General features: G+C 54.5%; 2 protein-coding genes and 1 long non-coding RNA gene across 4 annotated transcripts; 1 reads left to right on the top strand and 2 right to left on the bottom strand.

The window, feature by feature from the left end:
* Positions 1-420: 420 nt before the first annotated feature.
* DDX56 (DEAD-box helicase 56) lies at positions 421-10,042 on the bottom strand. Of its 2 annotated transcripts, none has more exons than XM_082399838.1 (14): positions 9,917-10,042; positions 9,666-9,827; positions 8,914-9,074; positions 8,598-8,768; positions 8,394-8,484; positions 7,569-7,813; positions 7,185-7,304; positions 6,561-6,677; positions 6,369-6,463; positions 5,159-5,232; positions 4,942-5,031; positions 4,138-4,243; positions 1,576-1,649; positions 421-1,161 (listed from the first exon to the last, which is right to left on the bottom strand). In XM_082399838.1, the coding sequence occupies exons 1-14, from the start codon at positions 9,974-9,976 to the stop codon at positions 1,084-1,086; spliced, it is 1,644 nt and encodes a 547-aa protein (XP_082255964.1). In that variant the 5' UTR covers positions 9,977-10,042; the 3' UTR covers positions 421-1,083. The 2 variants fall into 2 exon arrangements, with proteins under 2 accessions (XP_082255964.1, XP_082255965.1); XM_082399839.1 differs by having other exon boundaries at positions 6,561-6,674.
* Positions 10,043-10,148: 106 nt separating this feature from the next.
* On the top strand, positions 10,149-14,113 carry LOC309632424. The gene is made up of 2 exons (XR_014246912.1): positions 10,149-10,404; positions 12,565-14,113. It is a non-coding gene; the product is annotated as an uncharacterized lncRNA (long non-coding RNA).
* Positions 13,231-15,868, bottom strand: TMED4 (transmembrane p24 trafficking protein 4). The gene is made up of 5 exons (XM_082399865.1): positions 15,661-15,868; positions 15,362-15,462; positions 15,124-15,249; positions 14,718-14,864; positions 13,231-14,282 (listed from the first exon to the last, which is right to left on the bottom strand). The coding sequence occupies exons 1-5, from the start codon at positions 15,785-15,787 to the stop codon at positions 14,133-14,135; spliced, it is 651 nt and encodes a 216-aa protein (XP_082255991.1). The 5' UTR covers positions 15,788-15,868; the 3' UTR covers positions 13,231-14,132.
* Between the last annotated feature and the right edge of the window lie 56 nt (positions 15,869-15,924).

Raw genomic sequence — 15,924 nt, 5'->3', positions numbered from 1 at the left:
AGTGGGATGCTCGCTGGGTGACATACTTCACTAAGCCAGACACTGATGCTTGGGAATTGCATAAACGGATGAACGTGCTAGTTGGCTATGATCTGGTTCCAGAACGCAAAATCACTGCAGGCGTGCAGACACTTAAATGATTTTGCTAGTGCAGTTCACATCCTCGAGGTTAAGGTTAAAGCAGGACCTCATAAGGAAATCTACCCTTACGTCATCCAGGAACTTAGACGAACTTTAAATGAACTGGGAATCTCCACTCCAGAGGAACCGCGCCTTGACAAAGCATAAACCCCACGGATGGGCTTCCCAAGGATTTACTGATAATGCTGCTTGATTGTAAACAATCACCTGGAAATACTGACGACAACATACTACCTTACCTGAACAAGTTTTCCTTTTTGAGTACCAAACCATGTAATGTATCGATAACTTGGACTTTAATGAAAGGAAAATGAGTTTGAACTGAAAAAAAACAAAACAAAAACAAAAACCGCACCCAGGTGAGCTGCACGGAGCAGAGCAGGGAGCAGTCTGGGGAGGAGACAGCTGTCCCTGGCTGCCTGACAGAGTGGAAGGCTGAATTCACAACGTACCCACGTCTGGAGAAAGAGCTGTCGTCAGGAAGGACCATCTTCCGGCAGGCAGGTGAGAAGTCGTTTCCGAGCTTCAGGGAAGGGAGGCTGTCAGCCTGATCCTAGACAGGAAGGCCGGAGCTGCCGGCGGGAAGGCAGGTGTCTCCTGGGCCCGAAGGCACCAGGTTGCAGCATGGCATGGCTGACCTCTTCTGGCCCAGGAGGCACCGTACACAGCAGGCAGAGAGCCAGGCACTGCTTACTGGAAGTGGTTTCTGATTCCCAAGGTTTCCAGGGATGGCCCCTTCCTACAGGCAGGAGGCACAAACCAGGGCAGCTAGGATTTTTATTCTGTTGTTAAAGGCAAAGCACCATCCCGGCCCTGAATCTAGAGGGCCACAGTGCTGCCTGCCCTGAATCCAGCCCATCCGGTGCGGGAATCAAGCTCCCTCCAGGCTGGGAAGCCTGCTCCACACTCTGTGCTCAGCCCCGGGAGAGGCCCCGGACAAGCTCAGGAGGGCGCTGCTGTGGGTCCGCGCTTCTCTTCTCTGTGCCTGAAGCTGCGCAGTGGGTTCTGGGTTTTCGCCTTCTGTGGGGGCAAAACCGTAGATTAGCTGTGGCGAATGGACGTCTGTGTGCGCAAAAGGAGACAGACTCAGAGAAGGGGGTGCCGTTGCCACTTGGCAAGCCATACAGGCCGTGAGTCAAGGACAGGAGCTGCTGTGGACACCGCAGGGGCCCACCTTCTTCCTCCTGTAGCTTGGAGGATGGGGAGGGCAGTGGGGACAGAACAGCAGGTCCCCCTTTGCTCTTGAAGCTGCCCCGTGGGTGGCCAAGGAAGAGCCCCAGCGCCCACAACTTTGATCAGTGGCCTGGAGTTTGGGGCCAGTCCTCGGGACTTCTCTCCTCCCTCCTGAGGGCAAGGGGCGAGCACATCCTGGCGACAATGGAACAAGGTGGGAGGGGAGCCCGGCAGCTATCACCGAGGCCCCAGGGGACATACCTTGGCCTTCTTAGAGGAAGGGGGCTTCTTCCGCTTCTTGTGAGGGCGGACGAAGCCGCGAAGAGCAGGAGGAACTGGAAAAGATATCTGGCTCAGCGGCCACCGCCCACCCCGTGCGCCAGCTCCCAGCCCCTCTCCGCAGCCAGCGTCCGAGAGCCCGCCAGCTCCACCCTCCAGATGGCTCCCAGGGTGCTCTCCCCAACTCTGAGCCAGTGCCTGGCACTCCAGTCCACACTTAAAACGCCGAAGAACACACAGCTATCTGTTATCACACATGCACAGGACCAGAAGAGCAGCTATCCCCAGGGGTGGGATTCTGGGGACTTTCACTGTCTAAAACACTTCTTTACAGTATTTACATTTGTCACAGTAAGTATGTAACAGAAAAAAGAAAATGCTGGGACTTCCCTGGTGGTCCAGTGGTTAAGACTCCGCTCTCCCAATGCAGGGGGGCCCCGGGTTAGATCCCTGGTCAGGGACCCAGTTCCCGTATGCCGTAACTAAGAGCCCGCATGCCACAACTGAAGATCCCACACACTGCAACTAAAGATCATGCATGCCACAACGAAGATCCTGCATGCCACAACTAAGACCCGGTGCAGCCAAATAAGTAAGTATTAAAAAAAAAAAAAAAAGGAAAGAAAATGCTGCTGAAACAAAAAAACCCTACATGTAATTTCTTTCTATGTGGCCCCTCCTCCCATATCCTTCCTCACCTGTCAGGCGCCACCATCACTGCTCATGACCTGCTACATGATCCCTGGTCTCTTCTGTCACTCCCACCTGCCCATGGCACAGCACAGGGTCCCATCCGGCCAGGCCACACAGGTCCTGACAGGCCTCTGGGCATCACACCGCCACACCCTCCCACGTCACCTTGACCCCTTTAGGTCACACGCTTTTGGCAATGACTTTGCTCCTTTGTGACAGAGAGGATGGAGTTCCCTCCTGAGGCAGGAGATAGATGGGCCCCAGGTTAGACATTTACAACTAGCCTCCTGTTTACACTTTGAAAATAAAGATAATAATAGGAACGGGATAAGCAGCTGGACTTCGTCTCCTGTGGACACCTCAAGGTAACGGGAATGGCAGGAACAGAGAGGGGTTAAGCCCTGCTTAGGTAAAAGATAAGGAGACCACATATTTCTCACTCTTGGGGTCAAGGAGACCTCCCAGACTATGCATGAGCAAAACAGTTCCTCAGGGGAGGGGGCGCTAGACTATAATATGGTCTGCTAACCTCCCAAAAACCCTCATGCTGGAATCCATCGTGGCTAAAAGATGCACGCGCACATCTGGCAGGGCCCTCAGTCAGACCAGATATGGACTTGGAGCCAGATAAAGCAAGATGACTGGCCAGATGAAAACTGGAAAACTGCCTCCATGTAAGTGATTTAAACCACCCCAAAAGCTCACGGCTGGCCTGTGCTCTCTCTCTCTCTCTCTCTCTGAGCCCACCCATGCTTTCTCTGCACCTATCTTCCCTCCTAATAAAACTTTACTTACCTCACTACTTTTTGCTGAATTTTAAAGAATTGCTGAATTCCTTCTTCAAAGCAGACAAAAGCCAGGGCCCTGCTCCTAGGCACTACTAGTCTCTGGCGGTCTAGGGGCTAGGATACGCCGCTCTCACCACCACGGTCCGAGTTCGATTCCCGCTCAGGGAACTGAGATCCCACCTCAGGCTGCCACACGCTGCAGCCACCTCACAGCTACCCGAGAGCGCGCCCACCCCTTCTCCCCGCTCCCTTCTCACTCCGCAGACCAGGACCCCGGCTGGTGTCCCCGCCAGCTCACTGTCCTGCGGGAACCTGGTATTTTCCCGTATCTCCTGGATCCTTCCCTTCCACTCGCTGGGGCCTCTCCTGCCACACCTGCCAGTTTATGCCAATCCAGGGGGGTGCTGGGGAAGGGGGCCTGCACTCACCACTCTTCTTCCTTAAGCCACTTTAAGCACCTTCAGCACAGAAGTCACACATACCCGTTACCAAAGACACACGGGACGTCGTTACCCAGGTGTAAATGGAGCCAGGCCCCTGAACACCTCAGCTGGGCTTTGGCCTCCTCTACATCATAGAAACCATCTCAGGGTCCATTCTTGTCCTCACAGCTGCAACCCAGACACCCCTTGTCCCCACAAGGTCTGTTCTCTGTCCCCTCCGCCAACTGCTCCAGAGACTCCAGCCACCCCACCCCCGGCTTGGCCCGGTCACTAATCCCGAGTCTTCTCCAGCACAAGCAGCACTGCCTCTTACCTGCGACCCCCCCGCACCTGGTCACTCCCTTCCACGCCCAGGCGGCTGCTTGGCCAGGTACTGGCTCGCTCTTTCACTGGGCCAGGCTCTGGGGCGAAAACCCCTGGCCTTGAATGCCCGGTTTCCTGTCTCCCCAACAGAGAGAGCAATGCCTACCCAGGAGGCTGTGCGGATGAGTTCGAGCGAGTGAACAGAGGTGCGTTTGTGTCTGTGTACGTGCTTGCTGCCCAGTCCCCGTGGTCCTGTGTCAGCCCAGTGCACGGCAGCTGAGGGACAAACGCCCACCCCGTCCCCCAGCCCTGCTCACCCAGGTAGTCAGGGACGTGGCCCAAGTGAGGCTTCACCACAGCGGGGTGCAAGGGTAGGTCGTGCCGCAGCAGCTGGAGATCCCTGGGGTTGTCTTCAAAGTACGTCTGGCAGGGGAGAGAAGCGGGCACTGCAACGTCAGTCCTCCTTTTGCAATTTCACAGGGGAGTTTCTGAACAGGTAATCGGTCTTTCAGAATTTCAAGGGCTAAGGTTTCACACCGCCTTCATTTGTGGCCACCTGGTCCCCCTCCAGAGCCAGCTCCTGATCTGGTTTCTCATCTCCCCTCAAGTGCTCTGCACACGTGGGAAGGCATGTGTCCCCATTCCCACTCCCCTTTCTGTGGGGAGGCCAGGAGCCTGCCGCACCCTCCTCACTGATCATCACCCCACGGGCCGTCCTGCACTGACACACAAGCAGCCGCCTCTTCCTTTCCTGTGTAACACGCACCGCGTGGATGCACCCGACTTGGCTTCCCGCGTCTCTGTGGAGGACTCCCGGGTGTCTCCACCTGGGGAATCATGACGAACGCGGGCACACGTGCGACTGTGCACGTCAAGAGAATAAGCTCCAGGAGCTGTGATTCTGATGGACACGGCCACTGTCCACCACAGAGGGCAGGCTGATTCACCTCCCAACAGGACAGCTGGCGTCCTTCACCCGCTCTTGGCCTGTTTCCTCCCCACCGACCTGCTGAAGGCGCAGCTAGCTGTCCAGTCCACTGCCTCTCACTCTCATAGCTGGGCCAGCCTCCTGGAAGGGCGATGCCCTGAAACCCCGCCCCTCCCTCCCCAGGGCCCCTCACCTTGAGCTTCTCGGAGTGCAGAAGCTCCTCCTTGATCTCCTTCAGCCTCGCCTCGCGGATAGCCTGTTTAGTCACTGAGCGCATGGCGTCCTGGGGGCAGATACCAAAGGTCAAGACGGCAGGGCTGCGAGCCAGCCCTCGTGCAGGGGTGCTCAGCAGCAAGGGCCTGACGCTGGGTCCTAGAGAAGCCCCAGTACTCCCCAGGGGCCCCGCTCACCCTGCAGCGGTAGCGGAAGCCCTCGATCTCCTCCATGCGGAACTGGTAGGGAAGCAGGACGGGGGCTCCGTTCCCTGTGGAGGAGACGGCAGTGAGGCTCCCCGGGCTGAAGGCTCCGGCTGCGGTCTAGTGGGGGCCTACCGCTTAGAGCCTCCCACACCCACACCCACTCCCTGGGGCGAGGCAGCCGCGGAGCCAGCCCACTCCTTCCCCGCAGCGCACACGTGCGCCAGAAAACCTGGGTCTCACGGACAGTTCACGACAGGCGACCCGCTCTGCTGTGGCCAGGGCGGCGTGCTGTCCCCACGTCCTGGGTTCCTGTCACGTCTCTCAGCCTCAGGACCTGCCCCCCCGCCCACTCTCCTCCTCCAAGGCTACTCCAGGCCACAAGGTCCCCGTGATGACAGCCGCGGAGCACTAAGGAGCACCGGCCCTTTCACTCAGATGCTGGTCTGTCATAGTAGCGTACTGGGTCACTCAATGTTTACGACAAAAGAAGATGGGGCGGGGGGGCGCGGGGGGGTTTGGCGGTGCAGCAGGGGCGTCACCCATTTCAGGTAAGGAAACCAGGGCACAGAGAAGCAAGGCCCAGAGTCGTCCCTCGATCCCCCGTCAAGCGGTGCCCCAGGCCACCTTCTACACAAGGCCAGGGCTCAATGCCAGGCGGTGAGCATGTCCTTTCTCGGCCCGTGTGGCGAGCAGCAGTGAGGCCCCACAAGAAGCCAGGCTGGACCCTCCCCCATAACCTGCTGGACAGTGGAGCAGCCCTGCCCAGCCCCGGCTAGCGCGCTCTTCCTGCAGCCTGGAACGCTGCCCGGCTGCCCCGCTACAGCAGGACCTCCCGAAGGCGCCAGCGCAGAAACCCCCCAGCAGCCCCCTCTCCCAGGGTCTTCTCTAAGATGCCACCAGTCCCACCCTGTCTGCCAAACCTCTTCCCTTGGCCCTTCTGCCCCATGAGGCAGAGAATAAACATGACTTTGGCCAATTACATGACAGCTCTGGACCTCAGCTGGCTTGACTGTGAAGGGGGACAGCGCCTGCCACCCAGGGAAGGGCAAGTACAGGCGGACGGACATGGCGCACAGCGTGGCCAAGTGTGCGGGGGGCTGCTGCTCGTGCCGGCGTCCCTGCTGCCATCACCACCACCGGGTCTGCGGTGTCATGGCAGAAGCCTGGCCCTGGCGCAGGCCAGTGAGAGCTGGGCTCTTACCTCCGCTGAGAAGCTCCTCGATCTTGCCCAGATGGGACTGCTCCGTGGGCAGCACGAAGGTCAAGACTATGCCTGGGTTGTTGGCACGCGCTGTCCTGCAAGGAGAGACGGCCCAGCCCGTGTCTCTGGCTATGTGTCCTACAGTGTGCCCTCCATCCAGGTGCCCAGCCTGCCACGCCCCAGTTCTCCTACCTGCCAGCCCGATGTATGTAGGCCTCGGGGGTGGGGGGGAGATCAAAGTTGAGCACAGCACACACGTGGTGGAAGTCTATGCCGCGGGCCACACCAGCCTCCGGATCAGCGGCCCTGCTGGAAAACGCCCCAACCTCAGACAGACCCCTCCTCTCCTCCAAGAACACGTTCTCAAGCTTATTTAATCAGCAAAATCTCTACACAAAGCCTTGTATGGAACTACCGGACCCTGACACGTGTAAGACTCTTAAGCATCAGAACTGGAACAGGAACTAGGGTAGTGGGGGCAGCCAAACCGGGCTCTGACCTCAGCTCTGGGGCAACACTGCCCACAGGCAATCTGAGAACAATTCCAAGCCAGCCAACCCGTTAGGCAGACAGAGACTGGGGACTCCTCTTTCCCCCGAAGAAAGATCCTTCCCAAAAGTCACAGCCACTGGAGGCTGGGCCGCCTCCCCTCACAGGATGATGGCGCGCCAACAAACCAGGCAGTCTGGCCCTTCATGCTGCCCACGGAGCACGTGTGTTGGCCCTTCAGTCCCTTCCCCCACACTCACAGTCTTCTGAAAGGCTGAAAAGCGGGTCTCCCTGGGGAGGGCTAGGAGGAGAGAAGCGTGCGCTCACCTGTTCCGCTTGGGTCCTTTGCCCCGATGCTTGCCCTTGACCGGAGGCCCCAGAACTTCAGCATCTGTTGCTATGACGCAGTCATATAAGCCTTGGTTGAACTGTGAGATGATGTGGCACCTGTGGCCCGAGAGCAGACGGAAGTGAGCCCCAAGAGCAGGCTGGAGGTCCCTCTCCCGCCCCCTGCTTGGTCAAAACGGTCACCCTTTCTGACTCTTCCCTCTTCTTCAACTCTTCCCCGACTTAATCTCTGTGCCTCAACCTCCTCAAATGAGGATGGAATTACAGTAGGTACCGCAGAGTTGTGACAGATAAAGTCAGCGAGGATCAGTCAAGCCCAGAGCCTGAGCACTATCTTCAACCAACACACGGGAGATGACACACCTGGAGCGCAGTGGGAGCTCTCCATTGAGCACACAGGCGGGGATGCTGAACTGCTCCAGGAACAGGCGCAGCCGGTAACTCCGCTCCATTGTGTTGACGAAGAGCAGAGACTTTCCCCGGATCAATGACAGCTTGAGCAGGGCATACAGCAACAGAAATTTGTCTTCCTCAGTCTCACAGACCACCTGAAACTGCTGTAACTGGTCTGGCCCTGGCAGCTGGGACTCCTGTAACTTGAGGGTAACCTAGGGGAGGAGAGGCCTGTGGTCAGGAAAGAAAAGAAGACAGAAATGCTACTGCAAGCCACTGGCTCACAAACCACAGCACAAACGTGTTAGTGCACGGCACCCTGGGTCCCCTCCAACTGTGTAATGTAAGAATTCAAAGCACGCTAACCGTTGTAGTGTACAGAGAACATAAAACTACACACAAACATTTGGGGCACAAAACAAAGAGAAACACACTATAAATTACTGTAGTGAGGAGAGAACCCCTAGAGCAGCAACCTTTCTGAAGAGTAAAGTTCACATAAGGTGAGAACTTTAGCTCTGCTGCTCAAAGTAGCCTTTGTGCCCCGTGGGGGTCCCTTTTCAGGCTTTAGGCAAAGCATGGTTTGAAGCCCCCAGCAGACATCTGGAACTACATCGTGATTTTAGGTTGGGGGATAGGGGGATGGTTTACAACTAATAGCTTCTAGTACATCAGAACCAGGAATGCTAAACCAATAATTTCCCACCCCAAATAACAAAGGGTTCCTTTGAGAAGGGAGAAGCAAGTCCTTGAGTATCATGTCAACGCCTCCAGATGCTTCCACGGGGCCCTTACCGGGTTATGCAGTACCAGCTCCTTGAGTGCTTGTACATCCTCATTAAAAGTAGCCGACATCAGAAAAGCCTGGTAAATCCGGGGCAAGTGACTAAAATGAAACGGAGCCCCATCAGACACCAGCTCCAAAGCCTCTAACTGTGGCAGAGGAACTGGCCCCCTCGCTCTAGGTCCTAGTGTCTATTCACAACCCCTTTTCCTTACCAGAGAAGACTCTTGAGTTCCTCCTCAAAGCCAAAGGAGAAAAGAAGATCAGCCTCATCGACCACCAGCAGCTCCAGGGAGTCTTGCAGTTTCAAGTTGTCTTGTTGCAAGTGGTTTAATATGCGGGATGGGGTCCCCACCACTACATCGGGCTTCTCCATCAGCACAGCTCTGCAGGTGGGCAACACCTCAGTGTTGGGGAGAGGGTAGCAGCTGGGACCTCACCCTGGATTAGCCCTCTTTCTTGCTGCACACAAGCCCAAACCCACATCCCAGTGCAAACTCATTCCCCTACAGCCCTGTTGCTTTCACCCACCTCTGAGAGGCTGAGTCTTCAGCGGCTGAGACATTGGCCACCCGGATGTCTCGAGCACAGTAGGCAGCCAGCTGCTGAATCATGGACTGGGCCTGCCGTGCCAGTTCCTTGGTCGGCACAAGGACAAGGGCTCTCACAGCTTGCTCTACCGCGGGGCCTGTCTGCAAGAGACGAATTAAAGACTTCAGCCAGTCGGTTCACATCATCACTGCCACTGCATGCTTTTCTCTACCTCTTCCAGACAATCTGACCCAACTGCTGTGACTTCCTCACGACAATCCAGTTGTGTTCTGGTCAACCCTTCACTTACTTTACCCACCTCAGAATGTAGATAGAAGACTCTTTTCCCAGGCACTGACCTCAAAAAGGATAACTTACTTTATGGTTACAAAGTTACTTAAAATGTACCAGTTGTGACATTGGCTTTTCACAATAATCCTACAGATGGGAGGAGAAAATGTGCCTACTTTTTATAGTATAAACAAGAAAAAGCGATTTACTCAAGATTACACAAAGAATGGTGGTCGCAAGGCCCGGACTTAGAACCCAAGTAACCTGAATCCCAGCCCAGAGCTTTTTACCACAAAACCAACAGGTTCTCTCAGACCACGCTTCACGGGTAAGAGGTCAGAAGAAAACCCGGTTCTTGGGAAAGACTTGGGGGCGTGCGGGTGGCGGGCACAGCTTTCCAAGAGGGCACAACGCCACTCAGACGCCTGCGGCTCCCTTCCCCGGCCCCTCCCCCGACTCACCGCCTTCTTGTGAAGCAACAGCTGCAGCATCGGAATGGCATAAGCGGCGGTCTTCCCTGAACCCGTGCGGGCCCGAGCCAGGAGGTCCTTCCCCTCCAGGGCCAGTGGGATGGCCTTTTCCTGGATCAGCGTGGGTCGCGACCAGCCCAGGTCGGTGACGGCCTAGAGGAGACAAGGGACGGCTCAGGCGGCGCGCTGCCCTGCCGCCGCCCCTCTCCACGTCGGCCCGGCTCCTCAGCCCTCCCCGGTACCTGTAAGAGCCGGTGGTCCAGGCCCATGTGTTCGAAGCCCAACGCTTCGGGATCCTCCATGCTGCTGCTCTGTAATGACAGCGCGCACGCGCGACAGGAAGAGCACGCAATGACGCGTGGGCTGGTCAAAGCAGCAACCAATCAGCTTCAAAGGAGTCAGCACCTCCCGGAAGCCATGGCTTCTGGTGTTCCCCGGGGTTCTGCGGCTGCGGTGGCTAGTGCGGCCCGTGGTCTCGGGGAGAGGCGGCGGGGGGCTGGGAGCGGGGACCCCGGGCGGGGACCCCCCCCTCAGGTCCTCGCCAGTTCCCTGACACGACCTCCAAATGGCGTGCTAGGTTAAGGTTACCAGCGGCAGGGGCAGCCTCGCCCTAGCAGTAATGCCAGCATTAGTTATATTGACAAAGACATCAATGTTTAAAGTGCTCGTCTGTATACTACCTAGGAACAGGCAAGCTACGGTGGTAGCTTACCACGTTTGGGAAACACTGGTGAGTCCTACGCCCTTTCCTACCATTATGCATCTGGAGGATCTCTGTCAGGTTTATGTGTAAGCACTAATTGCTCTGCCACCTACTATGCTCAGGAAAAGTGCACCAGCTTATGTGTTCCAGGGCTGTTTGCCTGTAGCAGTGGTGGGAACCGTGGGAATCTGTAACGGGGCAATGGCTTTGAGAGTAGAAAGCAAGTGACGCTGGGTGTACCAGGATATAACAGAGGTCACCGAGGCTGGGCTAAGGTTCAGGGCTGCAGGCAGTCCACAGGACAGGCTATAGCAATTGGATTGTACAAGGATGAAGGTTGGAAGAATGAGTGGCATGAGAAACAAAAAGGTAGGTTGCTCTGGGGTTCCCAAACCTAGCAGCCCATGTTGCCTGCACAGCTTGGTTAAAAATAAGAATTCTTGGGAGTTCCCTGGTGGCCTAGTGGTTAGGATTCCGGGTTTTCACTGTGGTGGCCCAGGTTCAATTCCTGTTTGCGGGAACTGAGATCCCACAAGTGGTGCAGCGCAGCCAAAAAAAAAAAAAAAGGATTCTTAGTCCCCACCTGTATTAGTTTCCTATTGCTGCTGTAACAAATTACCATAAACTTAGTGGCTTAACACAAACTTATTATCTTATGGTTCTGTAGATCAGAAGTCTGACGAGGCGTCACTAGGCTGAAATTACAATGTTGGCAGGGCTGCATTCCCTTCTGGAGGCTCTAGAGGAATAATCCCTTTTTTGCCTTTCCCACCTTGGCTTGGGGCCCCCTTCCTCTATCTTCAAAGCTGTTAATGGAGGGTTGGGTCCTCACCTCGCATCACTGCAACTTTCTTTTGCCTCCCTCTTCCATTTTTAAAGAACCTTTGTTATGACATTGGGCCCACCCCAATAATCCAGGATAATCGCCCTATTTTAGAAGCAGATGACAGCAACCTTAATTCCTCTTTGCCATGTTTGGTAACATGGTCACAGGTTTCAGGAATTAGTACATCTAACTGGACATCTTTGGGAGGCTATTATTCTGCCTACCACACCACCCCAAACATAAACCTACTTAATCAGCTGGACCTGAGTGTTGCCCAGGAATCTATATTGATGAGTTTCTCAGATGACCGTATGAATCTACTCTGACATGGACCCAGCATGAGAGCCAGAGGTTAGGCTCTGGCTGTTGTTAGGGTGAGAACTGAGAGCAATTCATGCACCACAGGTAAAGTGGGGCTGGGACCAAAAGATGGAGATGGGGACTGGGCCAGGGATGATGGGATGAGTAGAATGGCTCCTACGCCCCACCCGCTTTTAGTGGTAAGGAGGTAGAAGGCTGTTTGATAAGGGTGTTATATAACCTAAGAAAGCAAGACTTTCAGAATGGAATCAAGGTAGTATTGAGGGGGAAAAAAATCACCAGAATTCCTTGGATGTAGCCGAACTTTCAAAAACATTTTCCTAGGCCATAATGTGTCTGAATACCACACACCAGTATGGAAATCCTTCTTTTCCCCATAGCCACCACCTGTTAGCCTGTCCTCTGGCAATCGAGATTCCAAGTGCCCATCAGTGTAAAGGTGTGCTATACTCCCACCTTTGTCCTCACTCCACTCCCCTTCCTATCAAAAAATTCACAGGAGGAGAAACTGAGGACACACTGATGTGTCAGCATAATTGAGATGCACAGCTGGACAGGCTGTTGAAGGCCACCCCAGCACTGTGTAGTTCCCTGTATTCCCACAGTCCAGGCTCCAGTGTCTGATTTGCTGGCTAGATTCCTAGTGTCAGCCACAGAGCAGAAATGTGTTCCCTTCCTGACACATCCCACGCTCCCCAAGAGGCTCAGGCCAGAGGTCCACACGCTGACTAGTTCCAAGGCTACCTGATTTTCCCTGTGTTAATTCTAACATGAAGACAATTAAGAACTATTTTAAATATCCAGAGAATTTTGGAAGAGTCATTTATGGCATTTCACCTCACTGGACCGTTAACGTGGCCATCCAGAATTAGAATTTTTAAAATATCTACAAAAATATTAAATGACAAAGCCTATAAAACTAAATTGCATATACTTTTATAAGTAAAGATAGGTACACACATGGAATAGTATAGAACGTAAAGAGAAAAACAAGGGCTTCCCTGGTGGCGCAGTGGTTGAGAATCTGCCTGCCAATGCAGGGGACACGGGTTCGAGCCCTGGTCTGGGAAGATCCCACATGCCGCGGAACAACTGGGCCCATGAGCCACAATTACTGGGCCTGTGCGTCTGGAGCCTGTGCTCTGCAACAAGAGAGGCCGCAATAGTGAGAGGCCCGCGCACCGTGATGAAGAGTGGCCCCCGCTCGCCGCAACTAGAGAAAGCCCTCGCACAGAAACGAAGACCCAACACAGCCATAAATAAATAAATTTTAAAAAAAAAAGGGCAGAATTTAGTTTTTGTACATCAGATAAATAATGTATTTTAAGTAAATAAAACCATGAAATAAAACGTCAAGAATGGGCAACTAAGGGCATTAAGCTTTATACAGCAGAAGGGCATGAGGGAAGTACACTAAGATGTGTTTAAATTTATGATTCCAGGGAGCTAAGAAACGGGTACGTAATCTCCTCACAGTATTCCCTGCTGACAGGTCTACCTGGTTGACCTCTGTGAATGGCCGAGCCACCACCCTGTCCGTTCCCACAACCCCGAGTCTCCAGTCAGGCCAGGCTCTAGCACCACAAGCCCACATGCTGAAATCCACTCCGGGTCAGCCGCAGAGGCACCCAGACCAAGAGCCTTTCCTCCATTTCCCTTTGTGCCTCCCCTCTGCCCACAGCCTCTTATTTCATTTCAAACACAGCTACTACAACACGCTTTATTTCACTGGAAAAATCTGTATAAAGAACCAAATCTGGTTCCCACGAAGAAAACATTTACCACAGCTTAAATAAAGGTTAAGGGAAATGGAAGGGTAAGAGTGCCCTGCCTTGTGCTAGCCCTGTCACTGCCTCAGTCTGAACTCAGGCCCTGTGTGATGGAAATCACAGGTGTCCCAGAGAATTCTCTGCCTGGCCCTCTGATTAGGCCTTGAGAGCAGCTGTGATGTCTGCTTTCTGGCCCTAAGAGCTGAAATCCTGAGAGCTGCCATGGTAGGTAGTTATCAAGAATGCATGGATAAACAATGCAGAAGGGACTGCATTGGTGTTTTTAGCTAGTCACACAAAGGCAGTAACACTTCAACTAGGAAGGAAAATATATAATTTTATCAAAAAATAGTTCTAATATATAGAAAAACATTTCAATCCTCTGGGGCCTTTGCCCCTTATTTACATTCACGAAGCCACTGAGTGAACCCAGGACTGACAGGGGAGCAGTGAGGTGGGGCCTCCTCGGTGGGGCATTTTGGTCGCCTACTTTCTAAGCAGACGAAGAGAGAGGTTAAAGCAATAGGAGAGACATTTGCTCATTTTGTGACAGGATGGAGAGGAATCACTAGTGGCGAAAGAAGCAAGACTTAGCCCTGGGTCAGTTCTGACTCCCCACAAACCCCAAGACAGATCTTTGAAAGCTTGGACCAATGTCCTGTGTCCTTGAGAACCAGTGTTAACAAGTGGCTGATCTGAATGCTTTGTTGCCATGGAACCAATGTGGCTTATATTCTTTTTTTCACTGTTTTTTCCCTCAAAATCCATATGGATAAGGTATTGGGTGGGGAGAGTACCAAACAACTGAGGTGACAGGAAAGGGTCATATGGAGAGGGCACTACACCAGCTTCTTGGCCTCAAAGAAGCTCTTGAGGTGACGCATCTGCCAGATGCCAGTGAGGATGAGGATGACGGTCTGAGCGATGGACCACCACAGGACTCTCTGGTTGGTGCTCTCACTGATCAGACGGAAGCGCTCTTCACGATACTGCGTAGGACAATGGACGCAGGATTAAATGTGCAGGAGAGGCAGTCCCAGCATTTGCGAGGCCCCTCCCTCCTGTGCGACGACTCAACTGTGGGACCAAACGCCTTTTGAAATACCGCCTCTGATTCCCCTGGAAGTGCCCCCAAGGAAGTGACACGCTGCCCCTCCACAAGCATCTCTGCTAGGACAGAAATCATGCTCTTACCATTTCAGCAAGATCCCAATGTAAAGAGGTAGGCAATGACTATTGCTAGAGTGTGAACTGTCCTCTCTACCCTTTATTCTACGGAGCTGAAAAACGGCTGATAGCCCTCTCCGTTCCAGTCTTTGAACAGCTGATCTCCCAAGCAGGGAAGGCCCCAGGCAGAAAGTTCCAGTAAGTGTAGTGGGTATAAAGGTCAACTGCCATGTCCAAGTACAGTGACATGCCCTTACCCTTTGGTAATCCTGCTCCTTCTGGATCTGTTCCACCTGATCCAGCAACTGGCGGGCTCGGAGCTGCAGCTCCGTCAGTTTATCCTTGGCAGCAATCTCGGGGTAGTTGTTGGCATGCTCCCCGACCTGGATGTCTAGGTGCACACGCTAGGAGGAAACAGGGTTGGACCCCAAAGTCGTAAGGTCAGAGACACTCTGAGGTTATGGTGTCTAAGTGGTGGGACCTCCGATGGTCTGTTCCAGGCTATGGAACCCACTCTTGTCCCTGGCTGTGGGACAGAAGGGCAACGTCTATTTCTTGCTTGTGACTGTGCCACAAAGTGTTACAAATGATAAGAATAATAAATCAAAATTTTGTAACCAAGTGAGAGATTCTGAGCTATGGCCAAAGAGAAAATACTCTTACCAGTCTGCCGCCAGCAAAGAGAGCCATCCTGGTAGAGTTGGAGTGCAGGCAGATCTGATGGTCACCAGGAGTGTGGGAAGTGAAGGTGAAGCGGCCCTCTGAGCCGTACTGCCGGGACAGCACCACCTGCAGCACAGCAGTCAGTGAAAGCCCCCGCCTCTACTCTGACCTCTCCAAGTGCAAGTTCATGTCTTCTGAGCTCTGTCCACCCCAAGAGCTCTAGTGAAGGTGGCCTTACCTTGCCTTCAGGGTCCTTCACCTCCACATGCATGCCCAGGCCGGGGGTCGAGGGTAGGAAGATCTCCTTCTGCTTATCCCACATTTGGGTGCGGTAGTTCCCTGCGGAGCAGACAGAGCCGTCACAACCTAGTCCGTCTGGCTCCCACACTCCGCGGGGCGCCGCGGTTCCCAGGACGCCGGGCAGGGGGCACTGCTCCCCCGGCCACGGTCCGGCATCCACAGCGCGCCGCTAGGAGCGGGGAGCCCGACCGCGTCGGGAGGACACGCAGGGCCCTGTCCACCCTCGCCCCGCCTGACCGATGACCATGGTCTCGTCGGGGATTTCCTCGATGAAGCAGCGCTTTTCGGTCTCGCCGATGTGGAAATAGAGCCCTCGGACGCCCGCCGCGCACAGCGCGATGAGCAACAGCGCCAGCAACCCCATTGCCCGCCGACGCCCAGCCCAGACACCTGCCAACGCGCGCCCCTCCGCCCAGTGCGCATGCGCGCACCTGCGCCCAGCTCTCAAACGACGCAGCAAGACCCGGCGCAGAATACGCGTGCGCGGTGCCTCCCTCCCTG

The sequence above is a fragment of the Balaenoptera borealis genome, assembly GCF_965194805.1.
Source record: "Balaenoptera borealis genome assembly, chromosome: 7".
NCBI lineage: Eukaryota > Metazoa > Chordata > Mammalia > Artiodactyla > Balaenopteridae > Balaenoptera > Balaenoptera borealis.
This window is presented reverse-complemented; position numbering and strand designations above follow the sequence as displayed.